We start from the raw sequence: 15,507 nt of genomic DNA, 5'->3' as shown, positions 1-15,507 counted from the left end.
CACTCAACAGGTAAGCTGACCAACAGGAAGACTTGGTGTATTTCTTTAAGGCGTGGTGAGTTCCTTCTACTTAAGACTACTTGCAGAGAGATGGACAACGAGCAATAAAAGCCCCATTCAGCCCATGTGAGTCAGTGACTGACTGTGGTTACCATAGTGGTTTCGGTCCTCTCCTCCACAAACTGCTGCATCCTGGCCTTGATCTCGCTGCCGAGAGGAACCAGGCTCTGAAATGTCAACCCGCAGAGACAGAAACAACACTAAGGGAAGGGGATCAACTGGACGTGGCATAGGCTGTGTTAAGGTGGAAAGGTTGGGAGAGCAGTGTTCACTAAACAACATTAGATCTTCTCTGTTTCTTTGGCATTTCATCCTAGAAAAGTGCTATAAAACAAAAAAAAACACCCATCTATTTTATACCCCACTTTCAGGCCTGATGATCCGATAAACACAGCACACCCAAGTAGTAATGGTTATCATATGGTAGTAACAATGTACTTATATGCTGTGCTACAATCAGCATAAACACTGGCCTTAAATCACAAGTTCAAACATTTGACAATGATGCTGAATTTAGACAGTGCAGAGCAGTTAATGATTTGTGATGGAGTATAGGAATAACATACCGGGTATATACTGCAGCTCTCCTCATCATCCTTGTCTTCCATGCCTGATGAAATGAATAATGCAACAGCAAAGCTAAGCAATCTCTAGGGGTGGAGTAGAAATGTAACCACTTTTGAAAATGATTAGATAAGTCAAACAAGCAAACAAGAAAAGCGGCGGGAGCGTAGGCCATCATACTTGATAAGAAATAATCTAATAAGGCAGAATTTCATATAGGCAAACTTAAGGATTTTATGACATGTCATTTAGTCAACACTTTTATCCAAAGTACCTTACAGATACCATGTGATTTTTTTTTTTTTTTTAGCATGGGAATTGAGTGTCAGTGTCTTGCTCTACCCGCTGACTTACACAGCGTTTGAGAAATCTGGGTTAAAGATCATCTACACAGCTCTAAAGAAAACCAGGTCACAAGCTCAGTGTTTGTAACCAGACACTCCCCTGGTGTAGCCTACTCATGCACTTGTATACTCCAGTGAGCTCTCCCGTTCGCAAGGAGAAAATCACAACCCCGTAAAAACGGTACAAAGTTAATTCACGAGAAACAGTGAAGGATTTAGACTGTCTCATTTTCACTCTATGAACAGCTGTTAGCTTGTTCACCAAACGCATAAGTTGGAGGGACACTTTCACACGGCTATTTACATATAGGCTTAGGCTAATGAGGACTTTTCGTAGCTCCGATACGTTCCCTTAAAATGCCGCCACACTCCATTCAAAAATCTTCCCGTTTACTAGCTAGTGCCTTTCTTATCGGCAAAAGAAAATGGCTAGAACATGGTTTAATGTATTTTACGAATTGCCACGGACTTCTGCTAAATTCGGCCAATAAACAATCAAAAAAGCAGTACTTTATTTTGATAAAATCTCAACTTTTACAATTGTTCACTGTGTTCAATGAGTATTTTAGTGGAAGGAGATAGTGGGAATAACCGGAGAACCAATTTGTAAAAGTTGAAATTCTATGTAAAAAAAAAAGTGCTGTTTGGTGGGTTCGATGTATACCGAATTGAAGACTGGATTTTGGCAATAACCAAAACGTCTTATAAAATGTTCTACAAGGTGTGTGCGCTTGCCTTTGAGCAAGGCACCATTAAACTGCAAGATTTTTGGATGGACTTTGGCGTGAGGATTTCGCCATAAACAGACAACGGTACGTATGGGGGCTACACTTTCCCTGCTGACCAGATAAAATACTTATGTAAAGGCATTATTCACGGTTTTGTAGCTTAAATATTTAAATGGACAAGCATGGTAGAATGCGACTTTTGCATTTTATATAATAAAATTAGCTGACAGAACTGGGAATTGTGTTATTCCCACGGAATCAAACCTGACGGCTCTTCGTCCGTGGAAGCGATCCGCTATGCAAGACTTGTTATGGACATTCTTCGTTGCAAGCGAACGGTTGAACAAATAAGCTTGCGCTGACAGAGTCGATTACAAATACAAACGAATAAACATAACCTACTTTGTCTTATTCGACCCAGCACTTTTCTCACGTACCTTTATTGTGTCAAAGTTTTTGTGTATACATGTCTTGTTTTCACTAGTGTCAAGACTGTAAAAAATAAACAACCTACACTTCCGGTCATAGCTGTCAAAAGAAAAAACGCTTGACGTTTTTGAATAATACAAAGTAACGTAACGAAGTTATAGTTTCACTCAACATTTAATATTTAACGGTTCCAGTGACAATTTGGATACGCCTTTGTTTTACTCTACACACAATTATTCGTTTTTCGAACGTGACAAATAATTTTGCGCTTTAATTTTGAAGGCAAAGAAGGCTTCTGGTATTTTTCAGGCTAACTCTGGCTAGCTTGACGCAGCTCAATAACTGCTAGTATCTCGAATTTCAATTGGTCGACGGTGGTGTATTGTGGCCAATCACCCAACAGTTAACTGGATAGTCAGACGCTGCACTCGCTGTTAGGGGACTGTCAGTTGTGCTCAAGGTGAGAGAATCGATTTCTGTATTTACTGTTGTTAATGGACAGCGTTGGATAATTTTTACAACGGAACTTTAAATAAATGTCATATTGCGATGTTGCTCTCTCGGTTTAGTGTAAATAAATACTAATGGGAAAGTAAAATGGCTTACTGGTTGTTTGCAACATGAGCTAGCTAGTTAGCCCTTCAGTACACACAACATGCCTTCACCATAGTTTGTTAACCTAGCGTTATATTGTTAAAGTCAGGAATGTGAACTCCGTTTCCCCACCCTTTTAGGCTGGCATACATCTTGATTATATAAATGTATATTTTCACAGAAATGAAGGCAAAAACATAAATCGTTTTTGAAAATGTAGGCCTAACTGATTTTTGTTTATATCGTCTGTTGTTTGCCTCATGGTGAACACTGGTGCTCATCTGGTTGTCGTTTACTCACCTTTTTATTTACCATTACATCGTTAAAGGCAGAATAAAAATGACTGGCACATGATTCAAGCTAATTCAGAGTGATGTAATTTTGGCCAATGTCTCTGAATAGCTAAATAGTATTAATAGCTGTACTGGATAAGGTTAATTAATTTATATAAAACTTTTCAAGATACTCAAAGCCACTTTACATGAAATAGAACTACACCAAGTCCTGACATTCTCTGTGTCTGTGCAGCTAGTCACACAGGATTAAACATACTTTTTGTGTGTACATGACTGTATTCATAAGTTAGAAATATCTAAAACTGATTTCTCTTTGTTCTCCACAGGTTTTCCCCGCTCTGACACCATGGGTGTATTATCAAGGCTGGTGAGGGGCCTGATGAGAGGAGCAGACCGGATGTCTGAATTCACCAGCAAGCGAGGCTCGAGGACTCACAATAAAGACCGGACCGCAAGGCCCACCGGACTGAGGCTCTCCAGCAGAAAGTTCGTGGCCATACGGGCGATGATCCCCGAGTTTGTGGTGCCTAACCTGGAGGGATTCAAACTCAGACCCTACGTGTCGTATCGCACGCCCAGAGGCACCGAGCCTCCTCTCACCACGGAGAGTCTGTTCGCTGAGGTCGTGTCCCCGCAGATACAGAAAGACTTTGAGGAGGGCACGTTCAACAAGGAGCAGCTGGAGAAATACGGGTTTGAGCCCACACAGGAGGGAAAGCTCTTCAAGTTGTACCCCAAGAACTTTGTGCGTTAAAGATGCACTCCTAGTTACATGTATTAACAAGGAAGGACTATCAGCATACACAATGGACTTGAAGGTTGCAGACCGGTTGACTAATGCAGACAAATCATGAGCTGTGGGACTCTGAGGGTTAAACTATTAAAGCATTTTGTTACAAAAATCCAATTAACACGTGGTTGTATTACTTGATTTTTCCGTTGGCTTGTCAGAGCAGATTTGCAAAATAAAACTTGACAGTTTAGTATTGAATTGAATTCATGTCTGCACTGTACATGGGAGATAATGGCGGTAAGAGTGAAACCTAGGATTAGAATAGTTCTTGGGATATTGTGGGATAATTTCTAGTTAATCATAGTGAAATTAACCATGACACTAGCACTTGCCAATGACAATTTATTGATCAAAAAGTGCCACAAATGCAACCTGAAATAAAATGTAGCCTTGATATGTTCAATCTAAACAACTTGCATGTTCTAATGTGCAGAGGAGTCCATAAATCACCATTAGGTAAAGATAGAAACAATTTGTCCAAATGGAAAAATAAGAGGTATAACTGGAGGAGGGAGGCGTAAAGCCAGCAGCATGAGGCAGGCAGCATACTCACAGGGCTTCTAACAGGCTTGGGCAGCAGGGTGGCCTACTGGTTAGAGAGGCTTTCAACCAAGCTGACCTGGGTTCAGATCGCCTTTTTCGGCCAGCATCCGCCCTGCTGAAGTGTCCTTGAGAAAGACACTGAATCCCTACTGACTCCGGGGGGCCCTATGAGGATCAATGAAGTGTTACAGAGTGAAGTCTTAGCGTTTAATATCACATTCACACATGACTATAAAGGTACTTTACATCAGATGTTACAATTGGTGCTGGTATTTTTTTTGTTTGAGCTTTCAAACAAGGTACTTTTTTAACAACAGGGCAAATTCTCCTTAACACAGTTACAAAGTGCTGCAAGATTAAAAATGACAAAAAACAATCAGCCATAATAAAGGGAGGGTGTGTTGTGGAATGGTTGCCCGGATCTTGATAAGGTGGACTCAGAAACCAACCCGAACCATACTTGACTAACAAATTAACAATACTGCTATAGCATGATGACAGCAAAATCAATTTGTCAGTTGGATGCAAGTGTATAAAAGTGAGTTTACAGTTTTGTCTTAAGAAAATACAGAGTTTGCTTATTGCATCTCCTCTGGTAGGTTGTTCCAAAGTTTAGGGGCCCTGATCGCAATGCTTGATCACCTTTTTGTCTTTAAACTTTGGAACAGAAAAAAAGAGATTTACCTCCGGATCTAAGACTATGAATGAAATATATTGTGCCCTTGTTATGTTTAAGCCGTACATTCTGCTTTTCCTTCTGTAGACTTGATACGTTTTCGTGGAAGATATTTTCTACAGCGTCAACTTAGCCAGCGCCCCGGCCTGGTCGGCGTCGCCCGGGCCTTTAGACCCTCCAGCCTCCTCGGGCGTCCAGTCCCAGCGCCACACGTGGAGCATGTGGTCGTAGAAGGAGCAGCTGGCGAGCAGGCAGGACAGCGAGGGGGCGTCGGCGTCCGGGCGGGGGGCCGGGGCCGCCGCGGGGCCGGAGGCGGGGGGCGGCGCGGCGCGGCCCTCGGGGACGTAGCGTCCCGCGTCGTCCTCCAGCGACGTGTCGAAGCTGGCGGTGGGCGATTCATACTGAATCCTCAAGTGGTGTCCCCCGCTCTCGGCGAGGCTTTTCTTTGGTTCCGCGGTGGTGGGAGGGGAGCGGGGCGGCGGCTCCTCCAGGGACAGCCGGGACCAGTCGGCCCCGTAGGCCAGGGAGTTGTGGAGGATGTAGGAGGCGAGGGTGGGACACGCTCCTCCGCTGCCCTCTGGAGGAGGACGGGAGAGTAACAGCATGCTTCAAATATCACAGCTCACAGAGGTTAATGAATACTAAGTACTTCCATAGCATGTTTCTGAGGTGGTTTAAAAGGGCAGTGAGTACGATTTTTACTGTCCCATAGCACAAAATGACCATAACAAATCTGTGGGGGTTTGCATTAGACGTTTAAGAAAACCTGGGCTTCCTCTCCCCCTCGGACTCACCTAGGGCTTGCTGGCAGTGCAGGATATGGAAGTCGTTGTGCATGCAGGCGGCCAGCAGCAGGTGCTGACGGGTGGGATGCCACTTCAGCCTCCACACCCCGCCGCCCAGGGCGCTCTCGCTGAGGGGCTGCCGCATGTTCCTGCCGTCCCACAGCAGCACCTGCTCGTCGTAGCTGTGGGGAAGGACAACGCCGGTCAGTCTCGCTATTTCACAAGGGATTCCCAATGATAAGATGCAGCCGCAAGAGCTCTGGTGGACGTTGATGCTGAGATGCTTTTGGGGAAAACCCGGCTTGGATTCTTACGCTACGCCAGCTAGGATATTTACCTTCCTGTAGCCAGGATGTGCTCCCGATGTGGGTTACTGTGAATACTGCACACGCCCATTGAGTGCCTTCAAAAACAAAATGTGAGATTACTACTGTGCTTTGCCAAGATAGGGTAATGCAAATGCATTTTGACCACACTAACACGACAACTCTCACCTCTTGCTGGTGAAAGTGGGGGAGGAGGGGCCGATCCTGAGATCCCAACCCTTCAGTTTGCAGTCGTCTCCACCTGGTGGCAGATGACAGGTTGGTAAAAATTAATCTACAAGCATGCAGACAAGTCCATCATGAGCTCGCAAACTATGGAAACAGCAAATGTACAAGCTTTCACGAACTGGCTATAGTGTGTTATATCAATCGGTGATAGACAGCAGCAAAACGGACATTTATGTATCTGAAAAAGTGTTACCAGAGTAAACCAGCTGTGTGTCCCAGTAGGAGAAGGCTGAGATCCAGGCCTCGAAGTCGTGGGCTTTCCACTGCGACGCGGCCGTCAGACCGCCTTCGCCCAGGGAGAGCACACTGACGCAGCCGGCCGAGTCGCTGCACACCACCCGCACGTCACTGCTGCACACATGGAGGATGGGGAAACGTTAAGGCTGTTGTACTGAGAGCCCTGCCATCCAATCACAGGGTTCCTACACATTTTCAATGAAAAAATTCCATACTTTTTCCAGACCTTGATTTGTTTTGAAGATTTTGTCTGGTGTTCAATATGATTTACGCAGATAGACATCTTGCCCCTGCTAACCAGGTCATATCACGGTATAGATGAAGATTGTGAGATGATTGGCAGGGTTCCTACACGCCTTCCATTTTAAAATTCCATATTTTTCCCAGACCCTATGTTCTCGACTGGATTTGATTTTGGTGGGTATTTGATATAATGCATGCTGACAGCGGCTGGGTAATAAGAGCGTCCCTCTATCTGAACATTATTCTTCACATCAACAAAAACTGTGGACTCAAAGTGGCTCTACAACAACATAAAAGCTAGAATTATGTGTGTATCGGACCTGAACCGCAACATTTTCCATACTTTTCCAGACATTTTTTCAACTATTCAAGACCTGGAAATGATCAAATTCATTTTTAATACTTTTCCAGACCTGCATAGGAACCCTGCAATCAATTTAATCATCTGCATCATTAGCAGGGATTAGCTAGTATTCTTGCGCAAATTTTTATGTATATTCAATTAGAAAAACTGATTGGAAACTACAGTTAGATCCATAATGTTATGCCAATATTTGCCTTTTCTTAAAAAATTGGATATATGCCACCCTTCGATATGATGGATATGATGCAGTTTGTAGAATTGATTATAATAAATTATTATTATTTTCAATGGAGAGTTTTAGTGTCCCATGATCGCCTAAATGCCGTTTCCGAGGCTTTTCCAGTCTGTGGGAAACAGTGAATACTAGTCATTTTTTGGTATGAAAATGATACTGAACACAAAATGTGAGGAAATGTCATACCCACTGTCGCTCCCATGTATACGTTACCCATTGTGGTTGTATGACCATTAGTTGGGACATCAGAGTACCATATGTGTCGGTTTCTAACATGCATAAGTCTCTATTGTGGTTGTATTTCTTTGTTTTTGTCTTCGAAAGGGACTAGGAAATATGGCCAACATTAGCTGACCCTAAAGAACAATAACAACTTGTCTATGTGTTTTTACTCCAGCTGACGCAAACGCAGCAAAATCCCATTTTATTTTTGCAACCACAAAAAGTTCACTTCAAATGACAGTTACATGGAAACAACTGTGTCGAGTCTGACCACAAAACACGGCCTCACCTGTCCCCTCTTCCAGTCGACCAGTCTAATGACAGAGCCAGCCGGTCAGCTCCCACCTCCAAACTGCTCAGGGCCTTTAGACTGCGGCGGCCTTCCTACTGGATAGACAGATCCATAAGAGCAGGGCCCAGACTACTACATGGAAACTACATACCACTTTATTTAAAAATCTCAATGTTTAGGATTAGTTCATACCACTCTCCACTGTGTATTTGGGTGAGAGAGGATTGCTGAAACAACAGGTTAACCCATTATAAAAGTTGAAATTGTATTGAGATAAGTAGCGCTTGGTGTATTGGATGTGTGCCAAATTGAATAGTGGCTCCTGACGATTCATACAAAGTCTTAAGTCATGTTCTACCAGGTATGCACCTTTGCTCATAGGCAAGAGAACACTGAATTGACAGATTTTTGAATGGAGTTTGGCATGAGGTGTCCTGTCAAAATGTCCTTGAGCAAGACACTGAACTTCTATGTTGGATAAAGTGGATGGTGACTTCCTTAATCATGATTCCTCTGAAGCGGTGTTTCTCACCTGACTATCTGATAGTGTGTAGAGCCGGAGCTCCCCACTGGCAGCCGCCATTCCCAGCAATGGCTTCTCTGATACAGGGATATGGCACCTGAGAATATGCAGAACAAGGCAGAAACAAACAGTTGTCATCTCTCCTACTAGGGTTAGAACAATATATTGGGCTGATAATGGCTTTAAACACTGGGCAGTCATGTCAACCACCTCTGATATGACCAAAGCTAGTTTTGTTGAATAAGTAATGTATCCCAGAGCTGCCCTATGATTAAATGAGAGTTGTGGGTAACCCTGCTTTAAAGAACTGCTAACCCAAAAAGAATTTCATTAGGTTTCAAAGGAGAGTTTTAGTGTCCCACGATGGTATAAATACTGTTTCAGAGGCAAGAATAAAATTATGGGGTGAAACACTTGGAATTTTGGGGGCATGAGAATGGTCAAATTTAAAGACATTTGATATGAGCATAATATCACCTATTGGCAGCCTCAATCCCAAGATATCGGCATCAGACTTCAAAAACCCCTAACGGTCGAATCCTCATTCTTACCATTTCAAATCCAAAATAGCCGGGGTGTCCACGCGCTGCAGCTCGGTGAGAGGTGGGCTCATGCAGCCCTCCTGGCGAAACTCAAACAGGTACAAACGACCCGTCCGGCTGGGGGCGGCATCCTCTTCCCCTGCCTACAGTTATGAATGCATATGGGACAAGAGTCAGTAAACAGTCAGGCCCGTACAGCAGTAGTTCCAATGCACCAAGCAGCCCTTATTTCAGTAACATTTCAACCTCTAGTATTGGTTCAGCTGTTATTTCCACAATCTTCTTCAACCAAGTTCACTATCGAGGGCAGTAGCGAGTGTGAACCAATTCAAAAGTTGAGATTTTATTGAAATAACGTTCTGCTTGGTGAATTATCTATATGCCGAATTTACCAGCGCACACTAACAATTACGACAAGGTCTTAACTTGTGTTCTGCCAGGTATGTACGTTAGCCGATAAGAAAGGCGACATTAAATGTATTGGAATTTGGCGAGACGCGCTCTCCATACGAGGGGCAACGGGATATATCGGGCCTGTTTTGACCAGTAGTGTGTAGTCTCACCCCATCTGGACCTTTCTGCAGCTGGTACGTCCCGCAGGCCAGGATGTTGTGGCTCAGCGGAACAGGACACCACTCTACTGTATCGGCACTCAGCTCCGTGTCAAACACCTGTAGACTGCGGGTCCTCGACTTCCAAGCCATTGCCACCTGTTCTGCATAACGTTACTGCGCCGGAGCAACAGCTAGAATACAAAATGAATGTGCCGTTATGTATCAGCTACAACAAAGCTGTAGGGAAATACTGTAGGAGTCACTAACAATATCTAACTTAGCTAACTTACAGTAAGCTAACTCAGCTAAATAATCTGTTTGGTAGCTAGCTAGTCTCACCACAGCAAACTGTGAACAGTTCGACACTTCTTATCATTCACCAGATATTCTACGGATGAATGAACAGCCAAAATTCAACTGAAATGCTTGTTTATTAGTCAGTAGCTTCAGATCAAGTGATTATCAATAAAACTCACATGTGAGCCAGCTTCGATGTTGACGTCCTCAAACTAAACCTGCGTCACTACGTCACTGTGGGACGCAAGGTGCATTCAAGTTTAGAGCGTTGCAAATGTTCTAATAGACCGAAAACATGGCAAAACAATAATATCGTGCAATAAAATCAACATCCACAAGTTATTATACTGCACATGTTGTTTCTGTGTTGCAATCTCAAGTACTTTACCAAGAAAACGAACGTATCAGTAAATATGCTCGCCTTCTCACTTTAAAAGTGACCAAAGACCGTCTATGTTCGAAAGATGATCGGCCATGTAAAAACTCGCCAACCTTCTGTAGAAGTGGGCGTTAACCCACACGCATGCGCTGTCATCCTCCAATTTTTCCCATTTTTTTTTTATTCAACATAGGTCCAAGTACACTTTAGATGTATTTAACGGAAGATAACTGTAACAGAAGCCCATGTGCTACTTCTCCAATGGCGCCAGTACATTGACGGCAGCAGCAGACTCTGGTCCGCCGAGCTGCGTGATGACATTTGTGGTACCCGGAAATAGAAGAGAGTGAGTGCTCTTTACTTCTCTCTCCTCTCTGTCGTGTATCTTCCTGTTTGGTGGCACTGTGCTAGCAGTAGTAGAAAACAATGGATGGGAACCAAACCTCGTACTGCACCGTGTTGGATAAAAAGAGCCAGACGAAATTCGTATGTTATACGCACAGAAAATCAGGAATATTCAGTATCAGGTGAGTCGCAAGCTGTGCGTGTCTAATGAATGGCGCATATAACTTGGGTAAAGGGCCACCGACAGAATTCTCTTTTGTAGATCACGCAATTCTATTCAAAAATATGTCAGTTTAATATTGCTTTGCTTATAAGCCAATGTACATACCTACTAGAACATAATTTAAGACCTTTACTGAATAGATGTGAGCCACCATTAAATTCGGCGTACTGATAATCCACCAACCAGCACGTAATTATATATATATTTTTAATTTTATAATTGGTTCACACTGCTCGCTACAGCCCCACCACGGTGTATTTTGGTGGACGAAGATTGTGGAAACAACAGTAGAACCGATTATAAAAGGATCCTATTTATTTAAATAGGTGCCGCTTAGTGTATCAGATGTATGCCGAATCGAAGATTGGATCCTGATAATTAAGATACAGTCTTAAATTATATTCTTACAGTAATGTGCATTTGCGGGTAAGCAAGAAAACATTAAATTGCCAGATTTTGATATGGAGTTTGGTGTGACAAAAAAGTTTTCTTCACCGTGTTTTTATCTGTTGTAGTCTGACAGACGCTGCTGATGTTTGGAGCACAGATTTCACTGAAGACACACTGAGCCAGTTTGTAAGTTCCACTCACTGCATCAGACTTCTTGGGTGTGTCATTACTGCAGTGTTATGCTGGTTGTAACTTTACCCGTTTGTTCAGAGACAGAGGTTTGCCTTGAAGTCTACAGAGGATTACGTCCTAAAACTCAGGTTAGCCTTATACATTACCAGCCCACCTCTTTTCAAACCACTTTGTCCTGGTTCTTTACACTTAAACCCACTGGCTCTCCCGCTGTCCTCCAGGTCGGCCTGCGGTACTGGGAATGTGTCTGTGGTGGTGCAGGACACCGGTGCAGAGCTCCATGTGGGGTCCAGTCCAGGCGACCTGAGCGTGACCCTGCCCAGGCTGGAGGGCCCACAGGCCAAGGAACAACTGAGGGAGTTGCTGTTCAGAATGGCTGACGGCCTTACCCAGTCTGACAGTAGAGGTATTTTATCCTTGCGACACTGAGAGAAAAAATCCTATTGCAGTTTGTTACATTTGAGATTAACTGCAGGATTCATGGTAAAAATATATGGGCGATATCCCAAATTTTATATTGTGGTGCTGTCTTGCCAAAATATCATGATATACAATATTATTGCAGATTGCTGGGGACAGAGGTCTGGGTTTTGTTTTTGCTTTTTTATAAACCTATAATCAAGTAGATTAAAATAGTAAATATTCAACACCATAGAAAATATCACAATATAAAATTTAATCAAATATAGGCCCAAGCCTAATTTACACTATATACAGTATATTGAGTTAAAACTCCTCACTTTGTGATCTTGTTATTATAAGGTTCTATCTGGTATTTATGGAAGAAAATACTTATTTATATTCTTTAGCTTTACAAATGGGTGTTTACATGATATTGGATTTTAAAAAAAGAATAAAAGGTTTAAAAAAAAAAAAAAAATTACAAAGCTCATATTAGTTTGCTGTATTGGATGTGAAAACTTAATGCTCAATTTTCATTTTTTTTTATACAACTTTGCCCATTCCCATTCGGAGATAAAGCACTTTGAGAGTGAAAATAAGATGCTAATGCTGGGCCAGGGATTCTTCATCAACACCAGAAAACACTATGAGGCCGTCTGAAATGCCTTTCCCATGTGGAAATTATGGTAGTCAGTCTATTAATTGTACAGCCCTACTTGTCACCCAAAAGCAGATTGTATTGATCACATGCCTGTGGCTAGGTAGTTAGTCTTCTCTACAGGTAGCCAACCATCTTTTAGAGTCTGTTGGCTGCTAAAATGTGTTAAAGTGGATTTAGCAGCCATTGTGGCTGCTGGGCAAAGAGAGAGATGGTCTCCTGCCTCTAAACCTACAGTATGATCTCTTGGTTTTCCTGTTTTCTCCAGTGGGATCCCCCTGTGTCAGTCCGGTGAAAAATCAACAATGGCGGCCCACAGGTACGTGCAGCATTTTTTGTGACTTGTTGATTGTGTTAGTTCACTATTTTAACGGCGATGGCCTTTCAGAGTTCCAGCCGAGGAGGCAGCAGAAGGCCGGTCCATCTGTGACGGTGAAGAAACGACTCCCGGGGGATTCCCTCATCAACCCGGGAACTAAAAAGTACTTGTTTGATTTCTTAAACCTCCAGAGTAACCACATTCTCCCGATCTCTTCGAATGAGAAACGACGGTAACAGCGACTTACTTTCATTGCTTCATCCCGTTTTTGCAGAAAGCGCCAAGCGACCGGCGTGGCCTTCGACGATCCAGAGGACGAGTGATCCAGAGGACGAGTGATCCAGAGGACGAGTGATTCTGAGGACGAGTGATTCTGAGGACGAGTGATTCTGAGGACGAGTGATCCTGAGGACGAGTGATCCTGAGGACGAGTGATCCTGAGGACGAGTGATCCTGAGGACGAGTGATCCTGAGGACGAGTGATTCTGAGGACGAGTGATTCTGAAAACAAAAGACAAGGGACCGTGGCTTTTCTCCTCCATGTCACCATCCTGCTGCTGTACATTCAGTGACAGCCTGTGAATGTGCTTTTAATCCACTAACACCACATGGCAAAGTTGCAACATATTTTTTTATATCATTATTTGATGCCGCCTACATGATGAAATAATTGTTTTTTATGGACTTGCAATATTATCTCAGTGATAGCGAAAACTTGAAAAATGATTTTTAATTGTATTTTAATCTTTACCGATGTAATAAATGTGTCTTTTTTTGAAAGCCTCTCTCCTCGTTGAGTGAGTGGCATGTATGTTGTGTCATGATATTGAATTAGATTTAATCAGAGACCAGCTTGACTGGGTTAGGGTTAGGGTTAGGATCATTGATTGAGTCCTGGACCCTTAATGGGCAGAGCTGACATGTACTGAAGATAAGGAACCATGCTCACCTACAAAGCTTAGTGCCTTCTTGGGAATAGCTTGACACCGATGAAGGCCTCATACTCATAAACACCTGGCATGTATTCTTCTATCCCCTGATTGAATAAAAGAATGTAAAGAAGGAATATGCACCCTGGATTTTCAGTGCGTACATCATCTATCCATACTGTGCTGGACTGGAAGGAGGAATAGAATAGGAGAAAGAAGCCATTGTTTTTCTATTCATTATTCCATTTGCAGGTTAGGTGATGAATAAAATTGAAATAAAGACTATTTTGCCATTGATCGATTCAGTGTCCTCTTAATCAAGTATCTATGGAGAGTGGCACACACTATTGAAGAATGCAGTTCTCTGGACAGTGAAGGAAAAAAAATGATGTACAATTTCAGGACAAGTTGGTGGAGTGGTACAGACAAAGTGGTGGAGGAGAAAACTAAACCCTAAATGTTACTAAAGAGTTATAGGAACTAGTAGAGCAACAAGGCACATTGAGGTTCCTTGAATTCAAGTTCTGGTTGCTCTGACTGAGGCTGTCATTGAACTCTCCAGAGGCCTGGAGCTCCATGGTTCGCATCACGAGGTTGGCGTTCACCCACAATGTCTTCAAACAGAAAACAAGAGGTTACAGCAGGGCAGTGGCGGAAATACATCAGCATGAAACAGAATGATTCACAGTGATTAATACGCTAGGCTCACACCTTTCCCTATGCAATTTCCTTATCTCCTATCTCTCTTACCAAGTGAACAAGGTTGATCCCTTCCTCAGATGAGCCTTCAGCTTCCCTCCCTATGCATTACACTAGACTGTATCACTCTACCATAAACTGACAGCGTTCAGTATGACGCCTTCATCTGGACGCACAGCATTCAGTACATGAAACTGTATCGAACTGACCGCTCTGGGATGAGTTTCCTCTGAGATATGAGCCAGTCACTCATATCCTCCAGTGTGATTCTGCCAATGATCTGCTTAAAATTGCTCATCAATCATTTTTGGTCATGCAAAACATCATAGTCATTATTATCTAGTATTATCTTTATAGAGAATTACCTATTTAGAGTTGTACCGTCAATCTGTGATATCATCATATAATTTTATGATATTATTATGTTTATTATTTATATTTGTCTATTAATTATTTCTATCAGATAGACAATGAAATTCAACAGGGTTAAAGCTATTGATCTCTGCATTCCTTGTTACACCAAAGGAAGCATTCAGTTCCAGAGGATAAGCATAGATGGTTTTGCTTATTTTGTTCCTAAACCGAAACTTGTGCTAAACACATGTTTTTGATATTTACAGATTGCTCCTACCACACTGATCAAGTGGTTTTCCCCATCGGGAGTGTGATAAGAGAGAGAGTCGGAAAGGTTGGACAGGCAGGGGAAATGCATATAGGGTTTTACCGTAGGACATAAAAAAGATTGTGCCTATAGACAGTGCAAAGCATAATTGTTAGCTGTACAGATGTTATCTGTTGGGTATATTATTTACTCATGTATGAGCATTTTGAATGAATATTGAAAATATTAATAATGATGAATCATGTCTATGAAACTCATGGGCCATCACCCAAAAAATCTTTAATGGTTCTTTTCCTCTACCCTTGATACGGCCAACCAGAAATTTTGGTTGACTATCAGCCTTGCCCAGTGTGGTATGTATTAAGCTGTTTTTTAGTGCTTTTTTTCTACTTCATCTGACCACATCAGTCCTGCCACTGTATGTTTTAGTGACCCCTCATTAGTTCTCTGAATATTCTATATTGAGTTTAACTT

At 42.6% G+C, this 15,507-nt stretch overlaps 4 protein-coding genes across 6 annotated transcripts in view; 2 read left to right on the top strand and 2 right to left on the bottom strand.

Annotated features, from left to right (window-relative positions):
* The window catches only part of pnpla7b (patatin-like phospholipase domain containing 7b), a 28,508-nt gene extending 27,840 nt beyond the window's left edge, over positions 1-668 (bottom strand). Inside the window, exons 1-2 of the mRNA XM_071523775.1 lie at positions 627-668; positions 153-227 (exon numbers count right to left, since the gene is read on the bottom strand). Coding sequence (XP_071379876.1) covers positions 153-227; positions 627-668 — 117 coding nt within the window. The remainder of the gene's footprint in view (positions 1-152; positions 228-626) is intronic.
* Positions 669-2,538: 1,870 nt separating this feature from the next.
* mrpl41 (mitochondrial ribosomal protein L41) lies at positions 2,539-4,026 on the top strand. The gene is made up of 2 exons (XM_071523779.1): positions 2,539-2,585; positions 3,342-4,026. The coding sequence occupies exon 2, from the start codon at positions 3,362-3,364 to the stop codon at positions 3,767-3,769; it is 408 nt and encodes a 135-aa protein (XP_071379880.1). The 5' UTR covers positions 2,539-2,585; positions 3,342-3,361; the 3' UTR covers positions 3,770-4,026.
* A 1,112-nt stretch (positions 4,027-5,138) lies between these two features.
* On the bottom strand, positions 5,139-10,079 carry dph7 (diphthamide biosynthesis 7). 3 transcript variants are annotated; one of them, XM_071523776.1, is made up of 10 exons: positions 10,055-10,079; positions 9,588-9,769; positions 9,034-9,167; positions 8,492-8,579; positions 7,957-8,051; positions 6,560-6,717; positions 6,307-6,379; positions 6,150-6,215; positions 5,822-5,994; positions 5,139-5,604 (listed from the first exon to the last, which is right to left on the bottom strand). In XM_071523776.1, exons 2-10 carry the CDS (start codon positions 9,726-9,728, stop codon positions 5,144-5,146), a joined length of 1,389 nt encoding a protein of 462 aa, XP_071379877.1. In that variant the 5' UTR covers positions 9,729-9,769; positions 10,055-10,079; the 3' UTR covers positions 5,139-5,143. The 3 variants fall into 3 exon arrangements, with proteins under 3 accessions (XP_071379877.1, XP_071379879.1, XP_071379878.1); XM_071523778.1 differs by having other exon boundaries at positions 6,560-6,714; XM_071523777.1 differs by lacking the exon at positions 10,055-10,079 and adding an exon at positions 9,918-10,019.
* Positions 10,080-10,649: 570 nt separating this feature from the next.
* On the top strand, positions 10,650-13,997 carry paxx (PAXX non-homologous end joining factor). The gene is made up of 7 exons (XM_071523790.1): positions 10,650-10,781; positions 11,338-11,398; positions 11,483-11,532; positions 11,626-11,810; positions 12,733-12,783; positions 12,853-12,946; positions 13,058-13,997. Exons 1-7 carry the CDS (start codon positions 10,681-10,683, stop codon positions 13,104-13,106), a joined length of 591 nt encoding a protein of 196 aa, XP_071379891.1. The 5' UTR covers positions 10,650-10,680; the 3' UTR covers positions 13,107-13,997.
* The last annotated feature ends 1,510 nt before the right edge of the window (positions 13,998-15,507 follow it).

Source organism: Centroberyx affinis, unplaced genomic scaffold (assembly GCF_046629955.1).
Source record: "Centroberyx affinis isolate AG114_WGS23_722 - 3 ecotype Tasmania unplaced genomic scaffold, CSIRO-AGI_Caff_v1 ptg001114l_1, whole genome shotgun sequence".
NCBI lineage: Eukaryota > Metazoa > Chordata > Actinopteri > Beryciformes > Berycidae > Centroberyx > Centroberyx affinis.
This window is presented reverse-complemented; position numbering and strand designations above follow the sequence as displayed.